The 23,008-nt window shown below is 49.2% G+C and overlaps 1 protein-coding gene across 24 annotated transcripts in view; it reads right to left on the reverse strand.

Annotated features, from left to right (window-relative positions):
• LOC101832181 (protocadherin gamma-C4) overlaps positions 1–23,008 on the reverse strand; it is a 210,359-nt gene that overhangs the window by 14,750 nt on the left and 172,601 nt on the right. The window contains exon 1 of one of the 24 annotated variants that reach the window (XM_013112682.3): positions 14,896–17,512. The exons of 19 other annotated variants lie outside the window; for them this stretch is intronic. In XM_013112682.3, coding sequence (XP_012968136.1) covers positions 14,896–17,325 — 2,430 coding nt within the window. In that variant the 5' untranslated portion in view covers positions 17,326–17,512. 4 more of the 24 variants (XM_013112692.3, XM_013112690.3, XM_013112681.3 and 1 more) reach the window with 4 other exon arrangements.

Raw genomic sequence — 23,008 nt, forward strand, 5'->3', positions numbered from 1 at the left:
CTCCAAGCAAGCCAAATAAATCTTCAGGTCCATGTGCAGGGCTCTGCCAACCATCACTTAGTTTCCAAGTTCCTCAGGTCCATCCAGAGCTGTGGTATCCCACCATACATTGTCCTACAGTCAAGTTTTTACCAGTTCCTGGGACGTGCTGGTAATTAATTCTCACTCAGGCTCCCGGGAGAAGAGAGTGTGAGCATCTCATATTACACTGGGGAGAAGGAAGACCCAAGACTCCCCAATGACTCCCACTGAGATTCACTTGCTGTGCTTGGAACCCAGAGCCTTAAGACTGCACGGGGTGCCATGAGAACCATTCTGGGGCTGCCATGGAGAAGGGTGCAGACCTTAGCTAAAGTACCCACTGACAGCAGAACGTACATGGGGATGCAGGGTTGTGATTTCCCAGGAAGTCTAGCAAAACTCTACACCCAAATGAATAGCACAGGAAAGGGTTTGCTCAGTGAGTGCCGCTGTGAAAGGGGAGCCCCAAAATCTCTTCCATATTCGAGGTCCTAGGGAGGAAAGGAACTCTATCCTGTCTCACCTCTTGTCCAGCTTTACAAAGTCCAAGTGCCAAGCTATTCAAAGCACACACCGAAGTTAGACAGACCTGGGTTAGAGTCTTTATCATCATTTATTCTGATTTGAGCGACTTACTTGACCTCTGAGAAAGTGACTACTGTTAGGCTAATGATGATCCAGGAATGTAGGAGGGGCAAAAGAAACATCCTGGTTCTTTTGTTTGTTTGTTTCTATTTTGTTTTGCTTTTCAAGATAGGGGCTCTTTGTACAGCCCTGGCTGTCCTGGAACCTGCTCTGTAGATCAGTAACACTCACAGAGACCCTCCTGCCTCTGCCTCCTGAGTGCCACTGGCCCACTGGCTCTTTAAGGTGTGAGTTGGGCTCTTTCAACCATCACAAGTATCTGGAGATGTTCTGCTGGGGCGTTGGTGGCACATGCCTTTAATCCCAGCACTCCCGAGGCAGAAGCAGGCGGATCTCTGTGAGTTTGAGGCCAACCTGGTCTACAGAGCGAGTTCCAGGACAGCCTCCAAAACAATACAGAGAAATCCTGTCTCGAAACTCCCCAAAACAAACAAACAAACAAAAACCCCACAAGTATCTGGAGATGTTTTAAGAATATAAACCCATAGAGCAGAGGCAGGTGAAAAATGGGCAGACTTTGAATAAAAGCTTCTTAGTTTGTGGAGACATGCTTCCCCACGCCCCACGTCTGTTTCCCCAAATATGAGGGCTACCTCTGGCTGTGGTTTTCCATCAGTCAGAGGATGGAAGATTCGCTAAGAGTCTCAGGTGCTCTGATCATCCTCCCCAAATCCCAACCCTAGATCTCTGAGCACATTTATGGGCGGAGTCAAAACCTCAGACTCCCACTTGCTGGGGGAGGAAAGGGTCGCTGCTGCCACCAGGGCCCTAGGACTGCTTATCGGTCAACCTAGGTCCTGCTTATAAGAGGGGTGCAGGTGCTGAGAGTGAGGGACTAGGTATAGAGCCCCAGCCCCAGTCAGGCCTAGGGCTAGCGGGTTCCACCTGTTCCGGGCCAGCATAACTTCTGATTTTGTGGAAATCTGACACAGCTCGGATGTTAGGGGGCGGGGCGTGATGGGAGGCCTGGGGAGAAACCCTTGAGTCCTGGCTTGATCCTGGGTAGAAGCGACCTGGGAACCTCACCAGGTATTCCTCCAACTGCAAGCACCTCCCAGGGCCGCCCAGGGGGTGAACTGGGGAGGGACAGCGCAGCGCACGATGCGATCAGCACCAAGTGAACATCTGGGCCGCTGTGGTCGGCTGGAGCTCGAATAAGTAGAGCTGAAGTTAAGACAAAGTCAAGGACTGTTGAGAATAGGGAGAAACCGAGGAGGAAACTTCAAGAGTGGCAGATTGCCCTGGAGCCGGAGCCCAGGAGTCTGGGAGCGAGGGTCTGTGGTGACCTCCACGCGGGACCGACAGATCAGTGTGAATTCCCCAGCAGCGGTGCGGGGCACCACCCTTTTCTGCATGCAGGACAGAAGTTGAGCTTACTTTCCCTCGCCCATAAATGTCACCACCCCTGGATGCTCAGGACCCCATCTCTGACTTGATCCCTTGATTGTCCACGATCAATGCAGCCAGCTTAGAGAGTGCAAGATCCACCCCTTAGGTGGATCCCGGCAGCTTCTTCGATGTGCCCCCCAGGGGTCGCATGGAGACCCACCCAGCCCTCACCTGGCTCCGCTGCTCCCTCAGCGTACTAGAGCGGGAACGCGAGGCCTCGGGTTCCAGCGCCAGGGCAGAGGGCGGCTGAGCGCTGAGGGGCCTGAGGAAAGTGAAGTCACTTCCGTCGGAGGCTGGGGAAAAGCACGTCCTGTAGCAGTGGCTCTGCGAGTCTGTGGGCCGCAGGGTCACCTCCATATACTTCAGTGTGCCGTCGGAGCTCACCTGCAGGTTGGGGCTGGACTGCTTATAGAACTCCCTGGAGGGCGAGTCCTGGCCCCTACAGCACTGGCCCCCACCCCGGTTTCCTTCTTCATGTCCCCTCAGACACTTAGCTGACATGAATGTGAAGGTAACTAAGGATAAGAGGCTGACAGCAGCCAGAGCCACAATAAGGTAAAGGGTGAGGTCTGACCGCTCAGGAGGGTGTGTGAGGAAGTCACTGGATTTAGGCATTTCCTCGGCATCCTCATCCTCCAGAACCAGGAGTACTGTTGCTGTGGAGGACAGTGAAGGGTCGCCATTGTCCCTCACCAGGACCACCACCTGTTGGGTATCAGAGTCTCCCTCCAACAAGGCCCGGGCAGTGCGCACCTCACCAGTGTGTGCAGACACAAGGAACAGTCCAGGGGCTGTGGACTGTGGAAGCAGAGAGTAAGAGAGCCACGCATTGTGGCCTGCGTCAGCATCTACAGCAGTCACCTTGGTGACCAAAGAACCAGGAGGAGCAGAGCGAGGGAGGCGTTGGGGGGCTGAGAGCTCCCTGCCCGGTCTTGGGTGCAGCACTGCCGGGGCATTATCGTTCTGGTCAAGGACAAACACATGGAGGGATGTGTTAGCATGCAATGGGGGAGAGCCAGAATCTCGAACCCCCACTACAAGGTGCAGCATCTGTAGCAGCTCATAGTCAAAGGTCCGCTGGGCAAAGACTCGTCCATCCTCAGGGTTGACATACACAAAGGAGGAGGCTGGGGCTCCCTGAATTTGACTTCCTACAATAGAGTAGGTGAGGCGGGCATTGTCCCCCATGTCTGGGTCTGAGGCAGCCACAGTACAGAGGAGAGAGCCTGGCGGCCGGTTTTCTGGGATATACGCAGTGTAAAGCTGTTGGGTGAAGTGAGGTGCGTTGTCATTAACGTCTGAAATGTTCAGCCTGATGGTGAGATGTGTGTGCAGGGGAGGGGAGCCTGCATCACTGGCCAGCAGGTCGATGGCATAATGCGGTGTGGCTTCTCTGTCCAAAGGCTGGCTGGTGAGCAGTGAGTAGTGGTTTTCAGAAGGCTTGATCTGAAACGGCAAGTCTGGAGAAATGTCCAGCTTCACCTTGCCATTTCTACCTGAGTCTCGATCCCGCACACTAAACAACCCCACTACTGTGCCCACTGGCGTGCTCTCTAGCACAGGGTTGACCAAAGATGCCAGCAGCACCTCAGGGGGATTGTCATTAGCATCCCCTACATCCACTTGAATCACACAGTGGCCCTCCATGGCTGGCTGGCCCTGGTCTCGGGCTCTTGCGTGAATTTCATAGAAATTTGACTCCTCAAAATCTACTGGACCCAACACATGGATTGCTCCACTGCTAGGATCCAAGCCAAAGAGTTTTTTTACTGCTTCAGATGTATGGTCTCCAAAAGAGTAGTCTAGTTGTCCATTGGTGCCCTCATCTGGGTCAGTGGCGTTGAGACGGAGCAACAGTGTACCTGGGGGTGTGTTCTCTGGGAGTCCCACACGTAGAACTGAGGACTGGAAGGTTGGAGCATTATCATTGATGTCCAGCACAATGACAGAGATAAGGCTGGTCCCTGAGCGGGCTGGGGTTCCCCCATCCACAGCAGTGAGCACCAGCTGATGTCTCGCCTGGGCTTCACGGTCTAGCTGCTGCTCCAGCACTAGCTCTGGGAATAGCTTCCCATCTTTCAGGGTCTTCACGTTCAGAGAGAAGTGACTGCTGGGGCTTAGAGTATAAAAGCTCACAGTGTTGGTGCCCACATCTGGGTCCTGGGCACTATCCAGTGGGAATCTGGCCCCTGGTGCAGCAGATTCTGAGATTCGCACCTCTCGCTCAGGAGTGGCAAAGCTAGGAGAGTTGTCATTGAGATCCAGGATCTCTACCTCCACACGGATGAGCTCCAGGGGGTGTTCCGTCACCACCTGGACAGGCAGCAGGCAGCTACTGCTGGCTCCACACAGGCTCTCTCGGTCAATCTTTAGACTGACTGCCAAAGCACCACTCGTCAAGCTCAGGGAAAAATAGCGCCCATTCTCCTCAGAGCCCAATCGCAGCCTGCGGTGCAACAGATCTGTCACCTTTAAGCCCAGATCCTGAGCAACATTCCCCACCAACGTCCCCGGCTCAGATTCCTCCACCACTGAATAACGAAGCTGCCCAGACACCCAGCCACAGCAGCACAAGGACAACACATACAGCACTTGCCATTTCCCCGGGAGCTGTGGGGATGCCATAGACCCCGTGACCCAGAAGTCCCTTCTTGGAGAGTACTGTGCTGTCTGTCCCGTCTCCAAGGTAAACCAAGCGCTTGGAATGCAGGAGCTGAAGTCTCTTATGTCTCCTTCCAGCCTCTTAAAAACTGCTCTGAGCTTTGCCTGCCTGCAGCCTTTCTTAGTCACCAACCGGCGGGGGTGGGTGGGGGAGGGGAGCTAGATGTAAGTGGAGCTAGGGAACGGGGGAGGAGAGGCAGGCAGGAAGATCAGATCTCCCACCTCAGCTCCAAGTCTGATTGGCCAAACAGTCTGTCTGCTCTCAACCAATTATGAACTCTCCTAGGCCCTGGAAACCTTGGGAACAGTCGCTGAAAAACCTGTGTCAGAGAAGCCTCCTACCTCCCCACTGATTCGTGCTGCAGGTTGATTCAGCCCCCTTGGCAGTGAAGTTTGGCCTCTCAGATGGCGCTCAACGGGGAAGATTAAAATGGTACAAAACTCCTTAGTGTTCTGTCCCAGCAACTTCCTGCATGACCTCACAAGTCTCTACTGTTTTACCCAAACCAATAGAAATTTGGTGTCCATCCCGTCCTTCCTTCCCTGCCTAATCCCCCCGCGGGCCCCCCGCGCCCCCCCCCCCCGCTAAATACTTCTAAAGCTTTGTCAGAACCTTCTAAAGTCTTGTCCTGCTCTCCATGCTTACTGATGACTAAAGAACTTAGCTTTCCGGAGACCCCAAACTCAGTATGTAAGCAGAGAGCCATAACTGACGGAGAGGGAACACGTCTAGGCTGATCTAGGTGACCCTGGAGGGTGACCAGAGGCTTTATAAATTCACTGACTTCAAACCCTCCCTAGAGATTTCCAGAATGTCCCTCTCTGTGAATTCCTTAACCACGAATCAATTTTCTGACAGAGTGACTTCACCTGCTGCTTCCCCTCAGGATAACAGATGCACCTCACCCCCACCCTGCTCCCAGTCTACAGCATCTAGTTCACCATCCTGGGGAGGAATCCCAGGGGTCCAGAGAAAGGTCTCTGCTCTCGCTTTGGTCTGCACTGGTTTCCTCCCTTGGCACCTCCACATTAGGCTACAGAACACTAGACACGGGGCAAAGATTTTTAGTCTATCACCAAACCAGTTGGAAATGGTAATCCAGAGTTAACATTCTCCAGCCCACAACCCTCCCATCCAGAAAGAACAGGAGGAGGTCCCGGGGTTAGGCGATTTCCTGGCCCAGCCCACGACTGCGCAATACTTTGATGCTCCTAGTTCCATTAGCATGCTTCCACAACAGCTTGGTTACTGATAACCAGTTAATTTATTTCGTACGCTCAAATGTGGGCACTACTCACCCCAAGTTCTAATATATGTGCATTACTCACCCCAAGTTCCAATCATCAGTCAATTCAGAAAATACTTGTAGAACATAGAGTTTACAATGTAGCTACTACTCACAAAAACGGTGATACCACTATGGGCTCTTCCAGTACTCTCTGGCGCTCCACCCAGCCATACGTCTGGATCACAATAACCCCCAAGCACTGGCTGAGCCTGCAAAGGTCTCACCTCTAGCCCATAGAGAAGATCAGAGGGTGGACAGCTTGGGCGCACAGGCTCCCCTGCCATAGGTGCACTGGGTGATTTCACCATCATGAAGCTGTCACTCCGAGTGGGTGCGGAAGCCAGAGGTGTACAGCCATGAGAGTGGCCTCCCACGTCAACAAACTTGATAGGATCTTCCGACCCTAGCTGGATTCGGAGGATCCCATTGGAAGGAGGAAGCCCCTCCCTCCTTCGAGATCTGGTAAGACAGGCACAGGTGCCAGCAGGAAAGCATGTCACTCCACAGGCAGCCCCACGAAGACACTTAGAGAGCAGTGCCACAAAAGAGCCAAAGGAGACAAAGCAGATTGCCACTAAGGACACAGCCAAGTAGAGGGTTAGACGGGACTCTCCTTCCCTGGGAGCTGAAGATTCTCGGAGGTCGGGGACAACCGGATGAGTGTCTTCCTCTAAAGACACCAGGAGAGTAACAGAGGTAGAGAGTGGTGGGCTACCGCTGTCCTTCACCACAATGACCAGCTTCTGAGGGGGAAGGTCAGCTGGGATGGGGACAGCTGTCCGCACCTCCCCAGCATATCTGGAGACTGCAAAGAGACTGGGATCTGGGGCCTCCAGGAGCTGATAGGAAACCCAAGCATTGTAACCGGAATCCAGGTCCACAGCTGTCACTTTTGTGACTAGGTGGCCAGCACCAACTGATGGAGGCAATGCTTGGGGACATAAGGAGCCAGGTCTGGCCCTAGGGCGTAGCACAGCTGGGGCGTTGTCATTGAGGTCCAGCACAAACAGGCGCACTGTGACCGTGCTGCTGAGTGGCGGGCTACCTCTGTCCCTGGCCTGCACCTCGAACTGCAGAGTCTGTGTTTGTTCATAGTCAAATGACCTAGTAGCATGAACAGCCCCTGTCTGGGGGTTTAAAGAAATGAAGGAAGAAGCTGACACATCTCGATTTCTGGGCTCTAAGAGAGAGTATGAGATTAGAGCATTTAAGCCAGAGTCGGGGTCAGAGGCTGCAAGGGAGCAGAGCAGGTCTCCTGGGCGATTGTTCTCAGGAACGAACACCTCATGTGACCTCTGGAAGAATGAGGGTGGGTTATCATTCACATCTGAAATATTGAGGAAAATAGTCCTGTGGGTACTTAGGGGAGGGTTCCCAGCATCAGAAGCAGTAACCATGATGTCATAACTCGACCTAGCCTCTCGATCCAAGGGTCCAGCTGTCACGAGGGAGAACTGGTTCCTGAAGGCAGACTTAAGGGCAAACGGTAAGTGGTCAGGGATGCGGAGGCTCACGTCTCCATTTGAGCCAGAGTCAGGGTCCTGCACACTGATGAGTGCCACCACAGTGCCAGGCTCTGCACTCTCTGGTAGAGTTCCCAGCTCCGAGGTTACTGTGATGTGGGGGGCATTGTCATTTACATCTAGGAGATCCACCCTAAGGCTGCAATGTTGCTCCATGGCTGGAGAACCCCCATCACGAGCCCTCACATCAAATTCATAGTAATTCTCACTCTCAAAGTCTAGAGGCCCCTGAAGGGTAAGCTTTCCAGTCGTGGGGTGAAGGCTAAAGAGGTTTCTCACACGATCAGGGGTGTGACCACTGAAAGAAAAGGTGACGTTACCACTAGGTCCCAGGTCTGGGTCAGAGGCATTGAGCTGGATGAGCACCATGCCCGCTGGGGCACTCTCCAACACGCTGATCCTATAACTGGATTGCTGGAAGGCTGGGGCGTTGTCATTCACGTCCAGCACTGACACCCGGAGCTCCGCGGTGCCAGATCTAGGGGGGTTCCCTCCATCCACAGCAGTCAGCACCAGGCGGTAGTCAGATTGCTTCTCCCGATCCAAAGGCTTCTCCAGAAGAAGCTCTGGGACCAGGCTACCGTCGCTGCGCTTCTTGACATCCAGGGCAAAGTGTTCATTGGAGCTTAGTCTGTAGCTGCTAATGGAATTGCTTCCCACATCTGCATCCTGAGCCTTTTCCAAGGGGAAACGCTGTCCTGGCGGAGCTGCTTCCCCGATTTCCAAGTCCAACTGCTGCCGCGGAAATCGGGGGGCGTGATCATTCACATCTACGATCTCAACCTCTGCTCGGTACATTTCCAAAGGCCCTTCGGTTACAAACTCCAGGGGCACGATGCAGCTGGCACTGAGCCCACACAGTGCCTCTCGATCGATTGGATTTTTGATTAGCAGGGCTCCGCTGTCCAAATCCACACGGAAGTGTCTTTGGTTCACCTCTCCAGCGACCTGCAGCCTGCGAGCTGATAAACTCTCTGTATCCAGCAGAAAATCTTGGGCGACATTCCCTACAAAAGTCCCCTCCTGTGACTCCTCTGGGACCGGGTAGCGAATCTGCCCAGAAACATAGCCCAGGTGGCAAAAGAGGAACAAAAGGGTAGCCCCCCACCAAATTTCTACCCAGCTTCTCACCTGGCTGGGCATTGCTGCCATCCGCTAATGCTTTAGTTGGTCCGGAGAAGCCAAAGAAGCTGACCCGCCCCTAACAGTCACAGCAGCTGGAGACACCTATCTCCTTTCCCCGCGCCAGGTTTGGCGCGGCTCCGCCGGCGCAGCAAGGGTTACGCGCCGTTTTTTGCTGGTGGCGGGGTAGATTTGTCTGCCTTTCACTATCCGATTGGCAGGCAGCAGCTCCCCGGCTCAGCCAATAGGCTGAGCAGAGAATGTCCCAATAGCAGCGGGGTTAATGCGTCGCAGCACTGGGAGGAAACACACACACACACACACCAAAAAAACCAAACCCCAAATATAATAAATACCAACGTTTCTTTCGACCTTCCTCCGGCTCAACTCGCATTTATGTCCGAGGATCGTTACCATCGTGGAGAGGCAGAAAACATTTATGTATTTCCCCCTCAACACATCGATTCACCCCGCCCCTTTTCGCGGGGAAAACAGCTACCTCCTGAGCCCTAGCAACCTGCAGCCTTGGAAAACGAGTGGCCATTCGAGACTGGTCACTTTGTTCAAGCCCGTGTTGTCATCAACCAATATTCTAAATGAGTAGCTTCCATCTCAGGCTGGTCGTGTTAAAGCCTATAGAAGCACTGCATATTCTCAAAATTCTGCTCCTCCCCAGACAACCTCTCTTTGCAGAGGCTTATGCGTTAATGAAGGAATTAAATTTATACAGCACACGTTTTTATTGTAACAGAGGGCACAGCAGAAACCAAACCTCTTATTCAGACATTTGCTACAACAGGAAGATACCATTCATTGATTTCAAGGACAGTATGGAAGTAGGTGGTGGAAGCCAGAATTGGGAGCCGTTCCAAAACTAAGAATCACTGTCTGGGACTTGCTCAGGACTAGATCTCATGCCCTGGCAGAATGCTAATCTTTATAGAGCTTTCTTGAATGATAGAGATCAGCTACCGCCAACGTGGTGCCTACAAATCCTCATTATCTGACACCACAGTATTCATGACATGTTGTTAATTACCAACGGAGACCATTTCAAAAGAACAAGCCTTTCACTTGGCCCCAGGGGACCTCTTGTAGCCGGGGACTTAATCTCACCCCACCCCCTACCTCATTCAGACCTCGTAGCAGCCTGCCCAGCATCTTGCCACAAGCCCAGAAACAGCACATTTTTACATCATAGGTCCCTGTACTCTGACAGCAAACACACCAGAGAAAGACAAACGCAGACAGATCTCAAGTATGAGATCTGCTAATTCATTCAAATCCTTGCCTAGATTACCAATCGTGGATAGAAGTGTTCCTATCTCCAAGCATCGTCCCTGCCCCCATGGTCTTGACTGAGCGGAGACCAGCAACAAACACTGAAATCTCATAGGGAGAGATCTGCATTCTTATGAAAAAGAAAACAAACCCCTCAAACCCTAAATACAAAAACAACAACAGAGCTGCTGCACCTCCTCCCAGGAACAATGGAGCTCTGAGTGAAACAGCCTGGTCCATAAAAGAGTTGATGTCAGAAACCACTGTCTTACTGAATCATCTACCCAGTTGCCTGGGGGTGGGGGTGAGGAGTTTCCACCCTTGACTTATCCCTGCCCTGTGTTTCTCCCGTCCATCAACAAAGACCTTCCCCCATCTGCACTGTTTTTGTGCTGGTTCCAGCATCCACCAACAGTCTCCAGTATTGCTATAGCTGTTTAGCTGGTCACACGACAATGTCGCCCATCCATTTCTTTTATGGCTGCCGGAATAATCTCCAGACCAAGACAATGGCGTTGTGAGCAAGCGGTGTGTGTGTGTGTGTGTGTGGTGTGTGTGTGTGTGTGTGTGTGTGTGTGTGTGTGGTGTGGCATGGCCTCATTATAGGCCAGCCTTGAAGAGGCAGTTTTTCTGCAATGATTCTTTTGTATGGGATTAGAAAGTAAAACAACCACCACCAACACTCTCTGACATGACCTAGGTCAATCAGAATCTAAGACCTACCACTTGCTCCATTACCCTTTACACACACTTTGTGGTCCAGCAGTAACGACCTACCTTTGTCCCTCTGCAAGGAATTTCCTATAAAGTCCCTGCTTGGTCCCTTTCCCATCTGACAATTTAACTACCTCTTTTTTTGTTTGTTTGTTTGCTTGTTTTTGTTTTGTTTTTTTTTTGTTTGTTTGCTTTTGTTTTTCAAGACAGGGTTTCGCTGTTTTGCTTTGGAGGCTGTCCTGGAATTCTCACTGTAGACCAGGCTGGCCTCAAACTCACAGAGATCTGCCTGCCTGCTGGGATTAAAGGTGTGCACCGCCACTGCCAGGCCTCCACCCCCTCTATAAAGTCTTGTCTTCTCCAGGCTGACTTAAGTGTTCCTCCCCTTTGCCCCCACCATTTCCCATGGAATGTAAAGTGCATCACCTACCTTCCTCCCTTTCTTCCTTTAGACAGGGTGGCTAGTTTTATGTCACTCGACACAAGTTAGAGTCATCAGAGAGGGCAGAGTCTTAATTGAGAAAATACCTCCATAAGACAGGCAAACCTGTAGGGCATTTTCTTAAACAGTGATTGATGAGAGAGAACCCAGCCCATTGTAGGTGGGGCCACCCCTGAGATGGTAGTTCTGGGTTTTGAAAAAAAAAGAAAAAAAAGCAGGCTGAGTAAGCCACGGGGAGCAAGCCAGTAAGCAGCATGGCCTCTGCATCAGCTCCTGCCTCCAGGTTCCTGCCCTGCTTGAGTTCCTGTCCTGACTTCCTTTGATGATGAACTGTGGTGTGGAAGCTTAAGCCACATGGATCCTCCGCTTTGCTTTGGTCATGGGGTTTCATCACAGGGTAGTAACCCTAAGACAGGGTCTTACTATGGCCTGCCCTGGTTGGCCTTAAAATCAGAGATCTGCTTCTCCGCTGCTACAAATGAAGGTGCATACAACCATGCCCCAATCCATTATCTGTTCATTTTTGGTGTGTGTATCTATCTCCTCTGTTAGCCTGTGTGCCACAAGAAGAGAGTGTGACTTCTCAACCTTTACAGCGTCTAGCACGTCTAGTGCCAGTACACCATGAATATTCATATTATTATTTATTACCTCAATAAATGCTGCTCACAGATTTACAAATTAGTATTATATTTATTTCCTTTTTAATTTTTTTCATGTGCATTGGTGTTTTGCCTGAATATCAGGGTGTTGAATCCCCGGCAACTGGAGTTGCAGACAGTTGTGAGCTGCCATGTAGGTGCTAGGAACAGAACCCGGGTCCTCTGGAAGAGCAGCCAGTGCTCTTAACCACTGAGCCATCTCTCCAGCCCCTTATATTTATTTCTTGATGCAGGACCTGAAGTTCAGACTGGAAAAGAGACTACATAAAGCTGAAAGAACAATAATATTATATAGTATTACAAATCCACACTAAAACAAACACAGCCTGCTTACTAGAATTGGAGCATCATAAAGTCCCAATTCTACAAATCCTTGATTTGATCTTTTATGCCAGATATGTGATTATGTGATTCTCCTACTTCTAGTTTCTTTCTTTCTTTCTTTCTTTCTTTCTTTCTTTCTTTCTTTCTTTTTTGCTTGTTTGTTTGTTTGAGACTGGGTTTCACTGTGTAGCCTTGGCTCTCCTGGAACTTTTGATGGTCCACTAGGTTGGCTTTGAATTTATAGGCACCTGCATCTGCCTTCCAAATGTTGGGATTAAAGGTGCATGCTCCATACCTGGATCTCCTGCTATGTTTTTTTTTTTTAGTTTAGTTTTGTTTTGAAAAGATTCTACTTATTTATGAGTGTATGTGTGTGTGCCTGTATGAGTTAATATGCACCATTAGCATGCAGGTGTCCAAGGGTGCCAGGGGGCTTCAGATGCCTTGGAACTATAGTTATGGGAACCTGTTAGCTGCCTGGTGTGCATGCTGGGAGTGAAACCAAAGCCAGGGAAGTCCTCTGCAAAAGCAGTAAGTGCTCTTAACCACTGAACTGTGTCTCCAGGCCCTTTACTTCTGCGCTTTAAAAAATAGCTTTATTGTAATATAATTGATATATCATGCAATTCACCTATTTAAAACATACAACTCAATGGCTTTTTGCATGTCCATCTACCCTAAATTGAGGGAACTATTCTGAAATGTATTTGTGCCATCCCAAAGACCCAGTTCCTATTGCTCAGTTCTAGTTTCAGAGAATAAACCGTAGTGCAGCATACCTATGATCCCAGTACTAAGGAGGTGGAGAGAGGAGGACCAGGTCAGTCTGGGTTGTTTAAGACAGACATACAGACACACACACACACACACACACACACAGAGACACACACACACAGAAGCCTAGATGCTAGTGATTTAGGAAGAGTATCCCTTTAGGCGACTGAAATGCCATAGTATTCCTTACATACAATTCTTTTAGAATTACTCTATTCTATTTTAAAAATTAAAGCTGGAAAGCGATGTGATAGTATTTTTGTTTTTATTTAGGCTTGGTTCAATAAAGTTTGCTCTTGGCACCCAGTTCTGTGAACATCCACTACATGATGGGCTACCAGGTTCCAGGACAAATGTTTTCAGCTGTATGTCCACATAGTGGAATCACCTGGGCCTCTCTCACACTCAGAAGCTGTGCTTTAACTGATTTGAGACATTGTCTCTGTGTTGGAATTTTCAAAAGGCTCACAGGTGAGTCTAAGGGTCACCCAGGTTAGAGAATATTGTTCTAGGGAAAAGGTAGTTGCTCCTAGGCTGGCAGAAGAGCAGCTTCTTCCCCGTGGCCGTCTCCTTCCTCAGTCTTTCCTAGGTGCCCCTTCTTTGCTAGCTTAGGCTGTCTTCATATTTGCTCATTTCCAAAGTGTGTTCAAGCTTTTGGACAAAGAAGTACTGGCAGTAACAATAATAACTAATAATGCTTAACCACCATGACAAACAGGCACATGCAGTAGAGCATCAATTGGCCTTATTGTTTCCTCTTTGCATCTAAGAGACTTCAAAAGAGACTGAGCAGCATGTGGTCCAAGACTCACTGAGATCCTCTTTTGTTTAACTGCCAAACCCAAGAATTGTCAGCAATAGCTGGGCTGTGGTAGTATACACCTTTGATCCCAGCAAGGCAGGAGAATATCTGAGTTCAGGGCCAGCCTGGTCTATAGAGTGAGTTCCAGGAAAGCCAGGGCTACACAGAGAAACCCTTCACAGAACAAACAAGCAGAAACAAAACAAAACAAAAAAATGCCATCAATAATGTAACTTATCAGATACCAGTGATTCTCCTACAACCGAGAGTGTGTGTTGCCTGTGTCAATGGGAAGCATTCCCTCATGCATGAATGAATGCTTTACCTTCCCATGGAAAAGAATGTAGCTCCTTTTCCCAACGGCCACACCTAGCACACACAGTGTTGGAGAAAGTTCCGGAACACTAGAGACTCTCCATTTGATGTTCTTGTGGGCCATCTAGATTTATTTTCAAGATGAATTTTATTTTTGTAGTTGAAATGATTAGCTTTGGGTATTATAGTAAATTTTTTGTCTTTATATTTTATGTATTTTCTCAAGTTTCCTACAATGCTCATTATTAATGTTATAAGATATTTGATAACATGTCCATTATTTCCAGTTATGTGTTTGAAACAGGTTTAAAGGATGTCTAGATCTTTGTAAATTATCTGAGAACGATGCACAAGATTGTGCAGGCTAATGAAGGTTATATTTGAAAAAACACATTAGTTTTAGAGGCAGGTGGGTCTCTGAGTTTGAGGCCAGCCTGGTCTACCTCAAACAAAGAAGCAAACCAACAATCCTCCCCACCCCAGCACGTTATTTTTGATACAGAAGATGTAGCAATCACTTAAAAGATGGACGGAAAAAGAAGTTTTTTTTTCTTTTCTGCTGACACTGGTTAGAGGTGTCTGGAAGCTCATTTCCAAAGCAAACCAAGCTAAGCTCTGGTGCTGAGATCAAGTGCCCTTAGCATGACTGATTAGGTGTGATGGCAAGAGTGTGAAGTAAGTCCAGAATGAGTCAAACAAGGATCCTGACACAGAACCACAAAGCACACTCTAGCTAAGTCACTTCCCCCTGCAAGCATTGCTTGATCTAGGTAGACTAGGCCAAAGTCTGGATGCATGCTCCGGAAAACCATTGCTATCGTTCAAAACGACAACAACAACAGCAGCAACAAAACAGATTCACGCCTCCCTGGAAGCGGTGAAAGAATTCGAGAGCATTAAAGCGCGCCAGAGAGGCCTTGCTAACTCTTACCTGTCCAGGGGGGGCGCTCTCTGCACCCAACACCTGTCTATAAAACGCCGGATCGCAGCTTCGCAGTGTGCTCTGGCGACTGGCCAGCGGGCTGGCGGCACCAGGTTTCTTCAGCAGCGGGTCGCTGCGGCGCGAGTCCGTGGTGAGGTACACCTGATGGTACAGGTGCGGCGGCATCAGGCCTCCTCGCACCGCGTCTGCGTGCAAGGAGGGCCCTGGCGTTCGGTACAGGGAGCTCGCTGGGGCTCGGTACAGGTCCCTAGACCGCTTCCACTTGTAAACTTTGAAAATGATCACTCCCAACACTGTGACTGCGAACCCCACAGAGACCAAGATTAGAGAGAGAAGTAGGTAAAAGGTGAGACTTTTATTCTGTTCTCGGGGAGCAGAGCCGGAGGGGAACTCAGCCCGGGCTTCTGGAGTCTCCTCGGTTACTGACACAGTCAGGGAGGCGGTGGTGGAGAGCAATGGTTCTCCATTGTCTGAAATCAAGACTGTGAGAATCTGCCTGGGTGAATCCGTGTCCTGGACTGGGCGAGCAGTGCTGATCTGACCCGTGTGAAGTCCCACGGCAAAAAGGCTCTGATTGGGGGCTCCCAGGAGGCTGTAGGAGAGCCAGGCATTGTGCCCCGCATCCGCGTCCCAGCCTACCACCCGCGAGACCACGTGGCCCGCAGCTGCACCTCGGGGCAGCATCTCCACCGAACTCTGGCCGGGCCGGGGATACAGGACCTGGGGGGCGTTATCATTGCGGTCGGTCACAAACACGTTCACGCTAATGTTGGTGGCCAAGACCGGGGTGCCCCCGTCGTTTATGTGAGCCGTTAGTTGGAACTCTCGCTGGCCCTCGTAGTCCAGGGGTACTAAGGTTGTCAAGACTCCACTGTCTCGGTTTATTGTGAAATAGCGGCCCGCGAGCCCAGTTTCCGCTCCTGGCTCCAAGAGAAAGAAGGAAAGGCGGGCGTTGTGCGGGGCGTCTGGGTCCCAGACACTTAGGTTTAATATAGGAACTCCAGGGGGGTTATTTTCCTCAACATACACATCGTAGGAAGACTGGGAAGACTGCGGAGGATTGTCGTTGATGTCCGACACTTGGACCCGCACGGTTGTAAGAGCTGAGAGAGAGGGAGTTCCTGAGTCCCGGGCTGTGATGCTGAGGTTGTATTCTGGCATGGTCTCGCGATCCAGGGCTGCGCTGGTTTTTAAAGTGAAGTAATTCTTGAGGGAGGAAGTCAGGCTGAAGGGGAGACCCGGTGGAACCTCACAGGTCACCAAGCCGTTCTCGCCAGCATCCAGATCAGTCACACTGAGCAAAGCGATGACAGTCCCCAGAGGGGCATCCTCGGGGACCGGGCTGTACACAGAGGTGACTGTGATCTCCGGGGCATTGTCATTCACGTCCACAACCTCTACCAGCACTTTGCAATGCGCTCCTTCGGGATTGGCACCCTTGTCTTTGGCCTGGATGTAAATCTCGTAGAGTTTAGTGTCTTCGAAGTCCAGGCGACCCTTGATTGTCAGCACCCCGGTTACAAGGTCTAAGGCGAATAGCTCCCGCACCCCAGCACGGTTGTGGCTGCCGAAGGAGTAAACGATTTCTCCATTGAGGCCTTCATCCAGATCAGTTGCACGAACCTGGGCGACGCGCGTGCCGGGGGGTGCATCCTCCCGGACGCGCGCCCGATACAAAGACTGATTGAAGGCGGGCGCATTGTCATTCGCGTCCAGCACTGTGATACGAATCGGAAGGCTGGCGGAGCGAGCTGGGGTTCCTCCGTCCACCGCCGTCAGCACCAACTGGACGTTTGGCTCCCGTTCCCAATCTAGGGCGCGCTCCAGGACCAGCTCTGCGTATTTCGTGCCGTCCTCTCGAGTCTGCACACGGAGCGCAAAGTACTCGTTGTGGCTCAGCTCATAGGTCTGTAAAGAGTTGCTTCCCACATCGGGATCGTGCGCGCTCTCGAGCGGAAAGCGCGTCCCCGGCGCCATGGCCTCGCTAATCTCCAATTTCATTTCCCCGGTGGGGAAAGAGGGATTGTTGTCGTTGATGTCCTGCACCACCACTTCCGCGCTGAACAGCTCTAGCGGGTTCTCCACCACCAACTCCAGAGTTACAGTGCAGGAGGGCAGCGTCCCACACAGCTCCTCTCTGTCCAGACGATCGTTGACGAACATTTCTCCAGTCTCCCAGTTCACCTCAAAGAACCTACGGCTAGCTCCGGACACCACCCGGAGCCTGCGGGCCGACAGGCTGCCGAGATCCAAACCAAGATCCGTGACCACGTTACCCACGGGGAAGCCCTTCTCTCTCTCCTCCAGGATCTCATAGTGAATGATGGTGGAAGCCTTGGTCAAGGCAGCCAGCAGAAGCAGAACTCCCACCGCTCTCCCGGGGCTTACCAGTCCGCTGCTCCGGGCCTCTGCGACCATCTCACTCAAAAGCAGCTCCTCTGGGCGGGGTCCAGGCGGTCCCGGAGGTTCCGCAGAGAAACTTTCAGCGGGTTAGCGCTAGGGCGCTGGGCGCCGAGTCCGACATGGCTTTCTGGGCGCCGCTGATTTGTTCACCCGCTGTTCAGTCTCTGTCTCATCCCGGGGCGCCGAAAGGGGACGGCCCGGGCCAGATCTCCAGCGTCTTCATTGGTCGACAGCGGCACACAGAGTCCCAGCCAATAACTGCACGAAGAATGCGCTAGCGCCGGGTTCTTTGAGCAGGACACGCGCTCGCGCCAGGAACTTGGCTTTCCTCTGGCTGCCTTCCAGAGTTTCCTGTCCAGCGCTCTGCCAGCGCCAGGAGAGCAAACCCAATCTTCGAGCGAATCTGCCCACCTCTCAGCCCAACCAGGCCCGTTAAACACTTTAATCATTGTCTTTGATCACAAGAAAGGGGAGCCATCCGAACAGAGAACGACACAGCGTTGACTGGAAAGACGCCAGCAAACTGGGTCTGTTGGAGGGCGGAGAAGCAGCCGGACTCATCTTGGAAGGAGGAATGAGTATTTCTGGGGAAATTAGTAATATTACTTTCACGGGCTTTGGAATGTACGTAACTTAGAGGTAGATTCTGCCTTTGTATGTGTTTCCTCTCCACTGCACGGCCCCTCCCCCAAAACCCACAGCTTTATCTTTCTCCAAAGGAGACCAGAATTCATTATCTCCTCAGTAGAGCAAACCAACAGGACTACTGTCTGTTGTTTTAACTGTTCTAAAATCTTAAAAATAAGATTAAGATTTTATTTCCTTTATTTTTTTATTTTTTTATTTTTGGTTTTTCGAGACAGGGTTTCTCTGTATTGTTTTGGAGACTGTCCTGGAACTCGCTCTGTAGACCAGGCTGGCCTCGAACTCACAGAGATCCGCCTGCCGCTGCCTCCCGAGTGCTGGGATTAAAGGCGTGCGCCACCAACGCCTGGTTTAAGATTTTATTTCCTTTAAATTGGATGTCATCATTATTGTTCAAGAATGCTTTTTAATGAAAGGGAAAAAAAGCAACGTGAAATTTCCCTATTTGTTTTTTGCTCAACCGTGTAATCTCAGTTGTTTAGAACATGATCTCTAACACTCTCTGTTGTGGGATTAAACATTTTGCTAAGGTTCCGAGTTCACATTGCTAATAAATCTCCCTCAGAAGGAGAAGGGGGGTAGACCTTATGGATCCAGGACCTCTCATAAAATGACTGACATGATGGGTAGAAACACTCAATAAATTCATTAGAGAAATACAAAGCTTTAGTCACAGAATGAAAAATTCCACTTTTAGGATTGTAGTCACCAAATAACAAATGGCAATGGTTAGAACAAGGAATACAAGTTATCTATGAAATGAGGCAGGGCTTGGCTGTATGTCTTGGACAAGAAACTAACCTGAAGGTTTCTAGAATCCTATCCTGTTCAGGAGCAGAGGAAAGTGCTTGGTACAAAGTAACTCTCCATCAATGATGGGAAGCTAGACTTGAAGCTCTTTCCAGGGAATACCTTGTGAGGTAGCCGGAAAAGTTAGATATGGAAAGTGCACACAGGGTTTTTCTGGTTAAAAAAAAGCCATGTCCTTAGCACTAACCCCATCCTCCACTCCACAGATCTAAAGTCAGATCAGGTGGTTCATGCTTGCAGTCCTGAGACAAGATGATTGCCATGAGTTCCAGGCCAGCTTGGGCTATACAATGAGGCCCTATCCCCACCCCCCCTTAAAACAAAACCAGCTTTAAATACTTAAGATGGCAATTGGCTAGACCACCAAGAATTGTGATAGGCATTAGGAGACAGCTGTAACGGAATTTAGAATTTGGGCTACAATCCAGCTATTTGCTATTCAAAGTGTGAGAACTAATGTCGTAGGCAGGCACTGGGAGCTTGTCAGAAGTGAAGAATTTGCACTTTACCAAAATGCCTGGCTGGTGTGAAGACACGCTGAAGTTTGATAACAGCTAGATTTGGCGGATTATTCAGAGACATACCAATTTAATATTTTTTGTCTGTTCACTAGAACATGAATCATAAATTGGATTCTGAAAGCTTTTGAGGGGGAAGGTATTGGGAGTTGAACCCAAGGTCTATGGATGTAAGGCAAAGCAAGTGTTTATAGCTGAGTTACACATTCCAGAATCCAGAAAACTGACTTTTAAAATGCACACCATTGTTACACTTCTAGGGCCTCTTCACAAAGCAGCAGACGTCTCCGCTATTCCTCTCCACGGTAGGTAGGATAAACTTCTCCAAATTCAATTAGGTCATATATTTCTCACTAGTGTTTCTTTTGAAATACAATACCAGACCCTTTGTATAGGATCCATGTCCTCACGCCTTCTCTCTCTCTCTCTCTCTCTCTCCTCTCTCTCCTCTCTCCTCTCTCCTCTCTCTCTCCCCTCTGTTATACTGCTTTCAGTGCCCCAGGGCCTTCACCCAGGCTGGTTTTCTCCCAGGAAAGAATCTTTTTTCCCCTTTCCCTTTGCTTTCTTGTATTCCAAATCTTTTATGTCTCAGAAAACAAAATACCAACTAATCAACCAAAACACAAGTAAATGGGCTGGGGGTGTAGCTCAGTTGGTAGAGTTCATTAAGCTCTGGGTTTGAGACACACACACGCACACAGGCACACACATATGCATACACGCACACACACACGCACACATACAAACACACACTAGTTAGGCATGGTAGTGTCTGCTTATAATCCTATCCTGGGAAAGAGGAAGCATGTAAATCAAGAGTTTATCCTTGGCTACAAGGAATTTGAGACCAGCTTGAGCTACACGAGACCCTATCTCAAAACAAAACAAGTTAAAAATTTCAAGTTTTACTTAAAAGCAGGATCCTTTGCTGGGATACCTTACTTTTTTCCATTGAACTTAGACAACTTAAGGTTTTATTGATTTTTATTAGCTTATATTAACTGTACAAAGTAGGGGGTTTCACTGTGTCATTTCTATATATGCACGTGATGGACAGTTATTCATTTCCCCTCTGTTACTTTTATCCTCTCCTCCCCGTTCTCTTGCCCACCTCCCCAACAGCCCCCCTTTTATTTGTATATCCTCTCCGTCTCCAGGTAGTGCTTGTGAGAGAAAACAGGTGAACTTGTTTTTGTGAAGCTGGATTATTTCACCTAAGTAGAAATATTAGAAAGAATCGGCAAGTGAGACTGCATTAAATTATCTTCTAATCATGCACACTTTTCCCATGCTAAAAGAAATGAAAAGGAAGAGAGTCCTAGGACAGGGGCAAAACCACTTCTGATAATGACATGTGTTCTCCCGGAACCTTTCCAGTACAGCAGTCACTTCATGGTGTGTGTGTGTGTGTGTGTGTGTGTGTGTGTGTGTGTGTGTGCATGCTCGTGCACACTCATACTCGTGATGAGGATTAAAACTATTTCACACATGCTAAGCACACACCATGCCAGTGAGCTACAACCCAGTGCTTCTTCTCCCCTCTAGTTATTATTATTATTTGTGTGTGTGTATGTGTGTGCATGTGTGTGTGTTGTTAGGAATCAAGCCCAGGGGCCTTTCGGAGGGCAAGTACAGAAATAATTTAGTAACTGAGACTCTAGTCAGTTGGGATATGCACATAATAATACTGTGCTTGGCAGCACACCTGCACACACATTCACCGACACCTGTCTCTGACAAGGCGCCTGGAACCCTGCACTGTGTACCTGCCTCCTCCCAGCACAGGGCCTCTACCTGTGTGGAGCTGCATGCATGCCCCGTCTTGAACAATGAAGTAACTTTTCCTCTTCTTAAAGACCATCCCCTTAGGTGGGTGCTCTTCAATTGTAGCCCATATGTCAGTGCTCATGAGTGGAAAGGCTAGGGTGTGTATGCAATAGGCAAAACTGAGTGAACTTTTAGGGATGTGACCCATTTAACATCTCACCCCTATGCATAACCAGGCAGGCACAAGATTAAAATCAGTTGCACTATAGGAAAGGACATACACACTACAAACAGTAATGATCTAGTCTATCAATCGAAACAGAGAGCCATCCAAACAACACCACTTAGTAGCCAGCTCCTTCCATCAGGCTCCCCAGACAAAGAAGCCCCAGGCAATAACCTGGTACCCTTGAGTAACTCCACCACGGTAGCCCTGCTGTAAATCTTGATAATATTGTTTTCTAACTGGTACTATTCCTTTGCTTTTGGATAAAGTTTTTTTGGCTACTTTGCAGTCTGTGTGAGTTTTTATTTCATTCTTGAATAAGAAGCTAAAACCCTGGAAACCCCCAGCGCAGTCCCTGGCCCCTGGTGACAACATCTTCACACTAGCTGGGCAAGTGTTCTATTTCTGAGCCCACAATACCAGGACCTAAATAGTTATTCCTAAATGTTTATTTTTATTTTATATTCATGAATATTTTTGCCTGCATGTATGTAAATAGACTGTGCATGCTAGTGCCCTCTGAATTGGAGTTGTAGATGGAAATGAATTGCCATGTGGGTGCTGGGAACAGAGTCCAGGTCCTCTGTGAGAACAGCCAGTGCTCTTAACCTCCAAGCCCTCTCTAGAGCCCCCTCGGGCACTTTTAAATGTAACGACTCTCATGGTAATTTCATAGTGACTAGCAAGCACACACCTATATACACACTCATTTGTGTGCAGTCATTTTCTCTAGGAAGTCCCCCTTCCAGAACCCGACCCCAGTTCTGGAGGCCAACCCATCATCATAATTTAATAGTCTCTATTATCATTTCTCTTTTATAATTTCAAGACATCTTCTAACCCATGAGATAAGGCAAAAATAATGTTAAAAGTGCAAATGCAGGTATTATACTGTTTACAGTAAACAGTGAAACCTCTGTGTCAAAAGGACTGGGCTTTCAATTCTAGATATTACCTTCATAGTTACTTAAACAAGAAAATTCTAGTTATTTTTATTTTTAGTATGTTTTATTCTCTCTCTCTCCTCTCTCTCCCTCTCTCTCTCTCCCTCTCTCTCTCTCCCTCCCTCCCCCTCTCTCTCTCTCTCTCTCTCTCTCTCTCTCTCTCTCTCTCTCTCTCTCCCTCCCTCCCTCCCTCCCTCCCTCTGTTGTTGTTTCCGAGACAGAGCTTCTCTGTGTAACCACCCTGGCTGGTCTGGAACTCACTCTGTAGACCAGGCTGGTCTGGAACTCAAGCTGGGGACTGACCATGGGACATTGAGCATGCTAGACAAGCACTCGATGACTGAGCTTCAAAGCCATAAAACTTTTATTTTTAACTTCCCTTTTATCTTTAAACCAGAAATAACAGTGCCTGCTGGATAACCACAGGAACCTGAATCAACTTGAAATCTTTTCAGTGACCTTACATGGTTACTTACATAGTATTTTAGCACTCACAGACAGCTTAAGGATTTTAGTAAATTCATACTTCCATTTAACCAACATCCTGTTTTAAAATACTACCCTCACCCCCCACATTTCCCCTCATGGTTGTACACAGTCAGTTTTTTCTCCTACTCTTAACCTCCAGGAACCACATATTCACTTTATTCTCTGTGGTTTCTGTCTTTTTCAAGAAAAAATGGATTAACCCTAGGGGCATGTGGCCAGGTGCTCCATTACTGAACCACACCTTAGCTCCATAGTTTTGTTTTATACAATTGTTATGAAAAAGGAATAACAGACAACAC

The sequence above is a fragment of the Mesocricetus auratus genome, unplaced genomic scaffold (assembly GCF_017639785.1).
Source record: "Mesocricetus auratus isolate SY011 unplaced genomic scaffold, BCM_Maur_2.0 Super-Scaffold_6730, whole genome shotgun sequence".
Classification (NCBI taxonomy): Eukaryota; Metazoa; Chordata; class Mammalia; order Rodentia; family Cricetidae; genus Mesocricetus; species Mesocricetus auratus.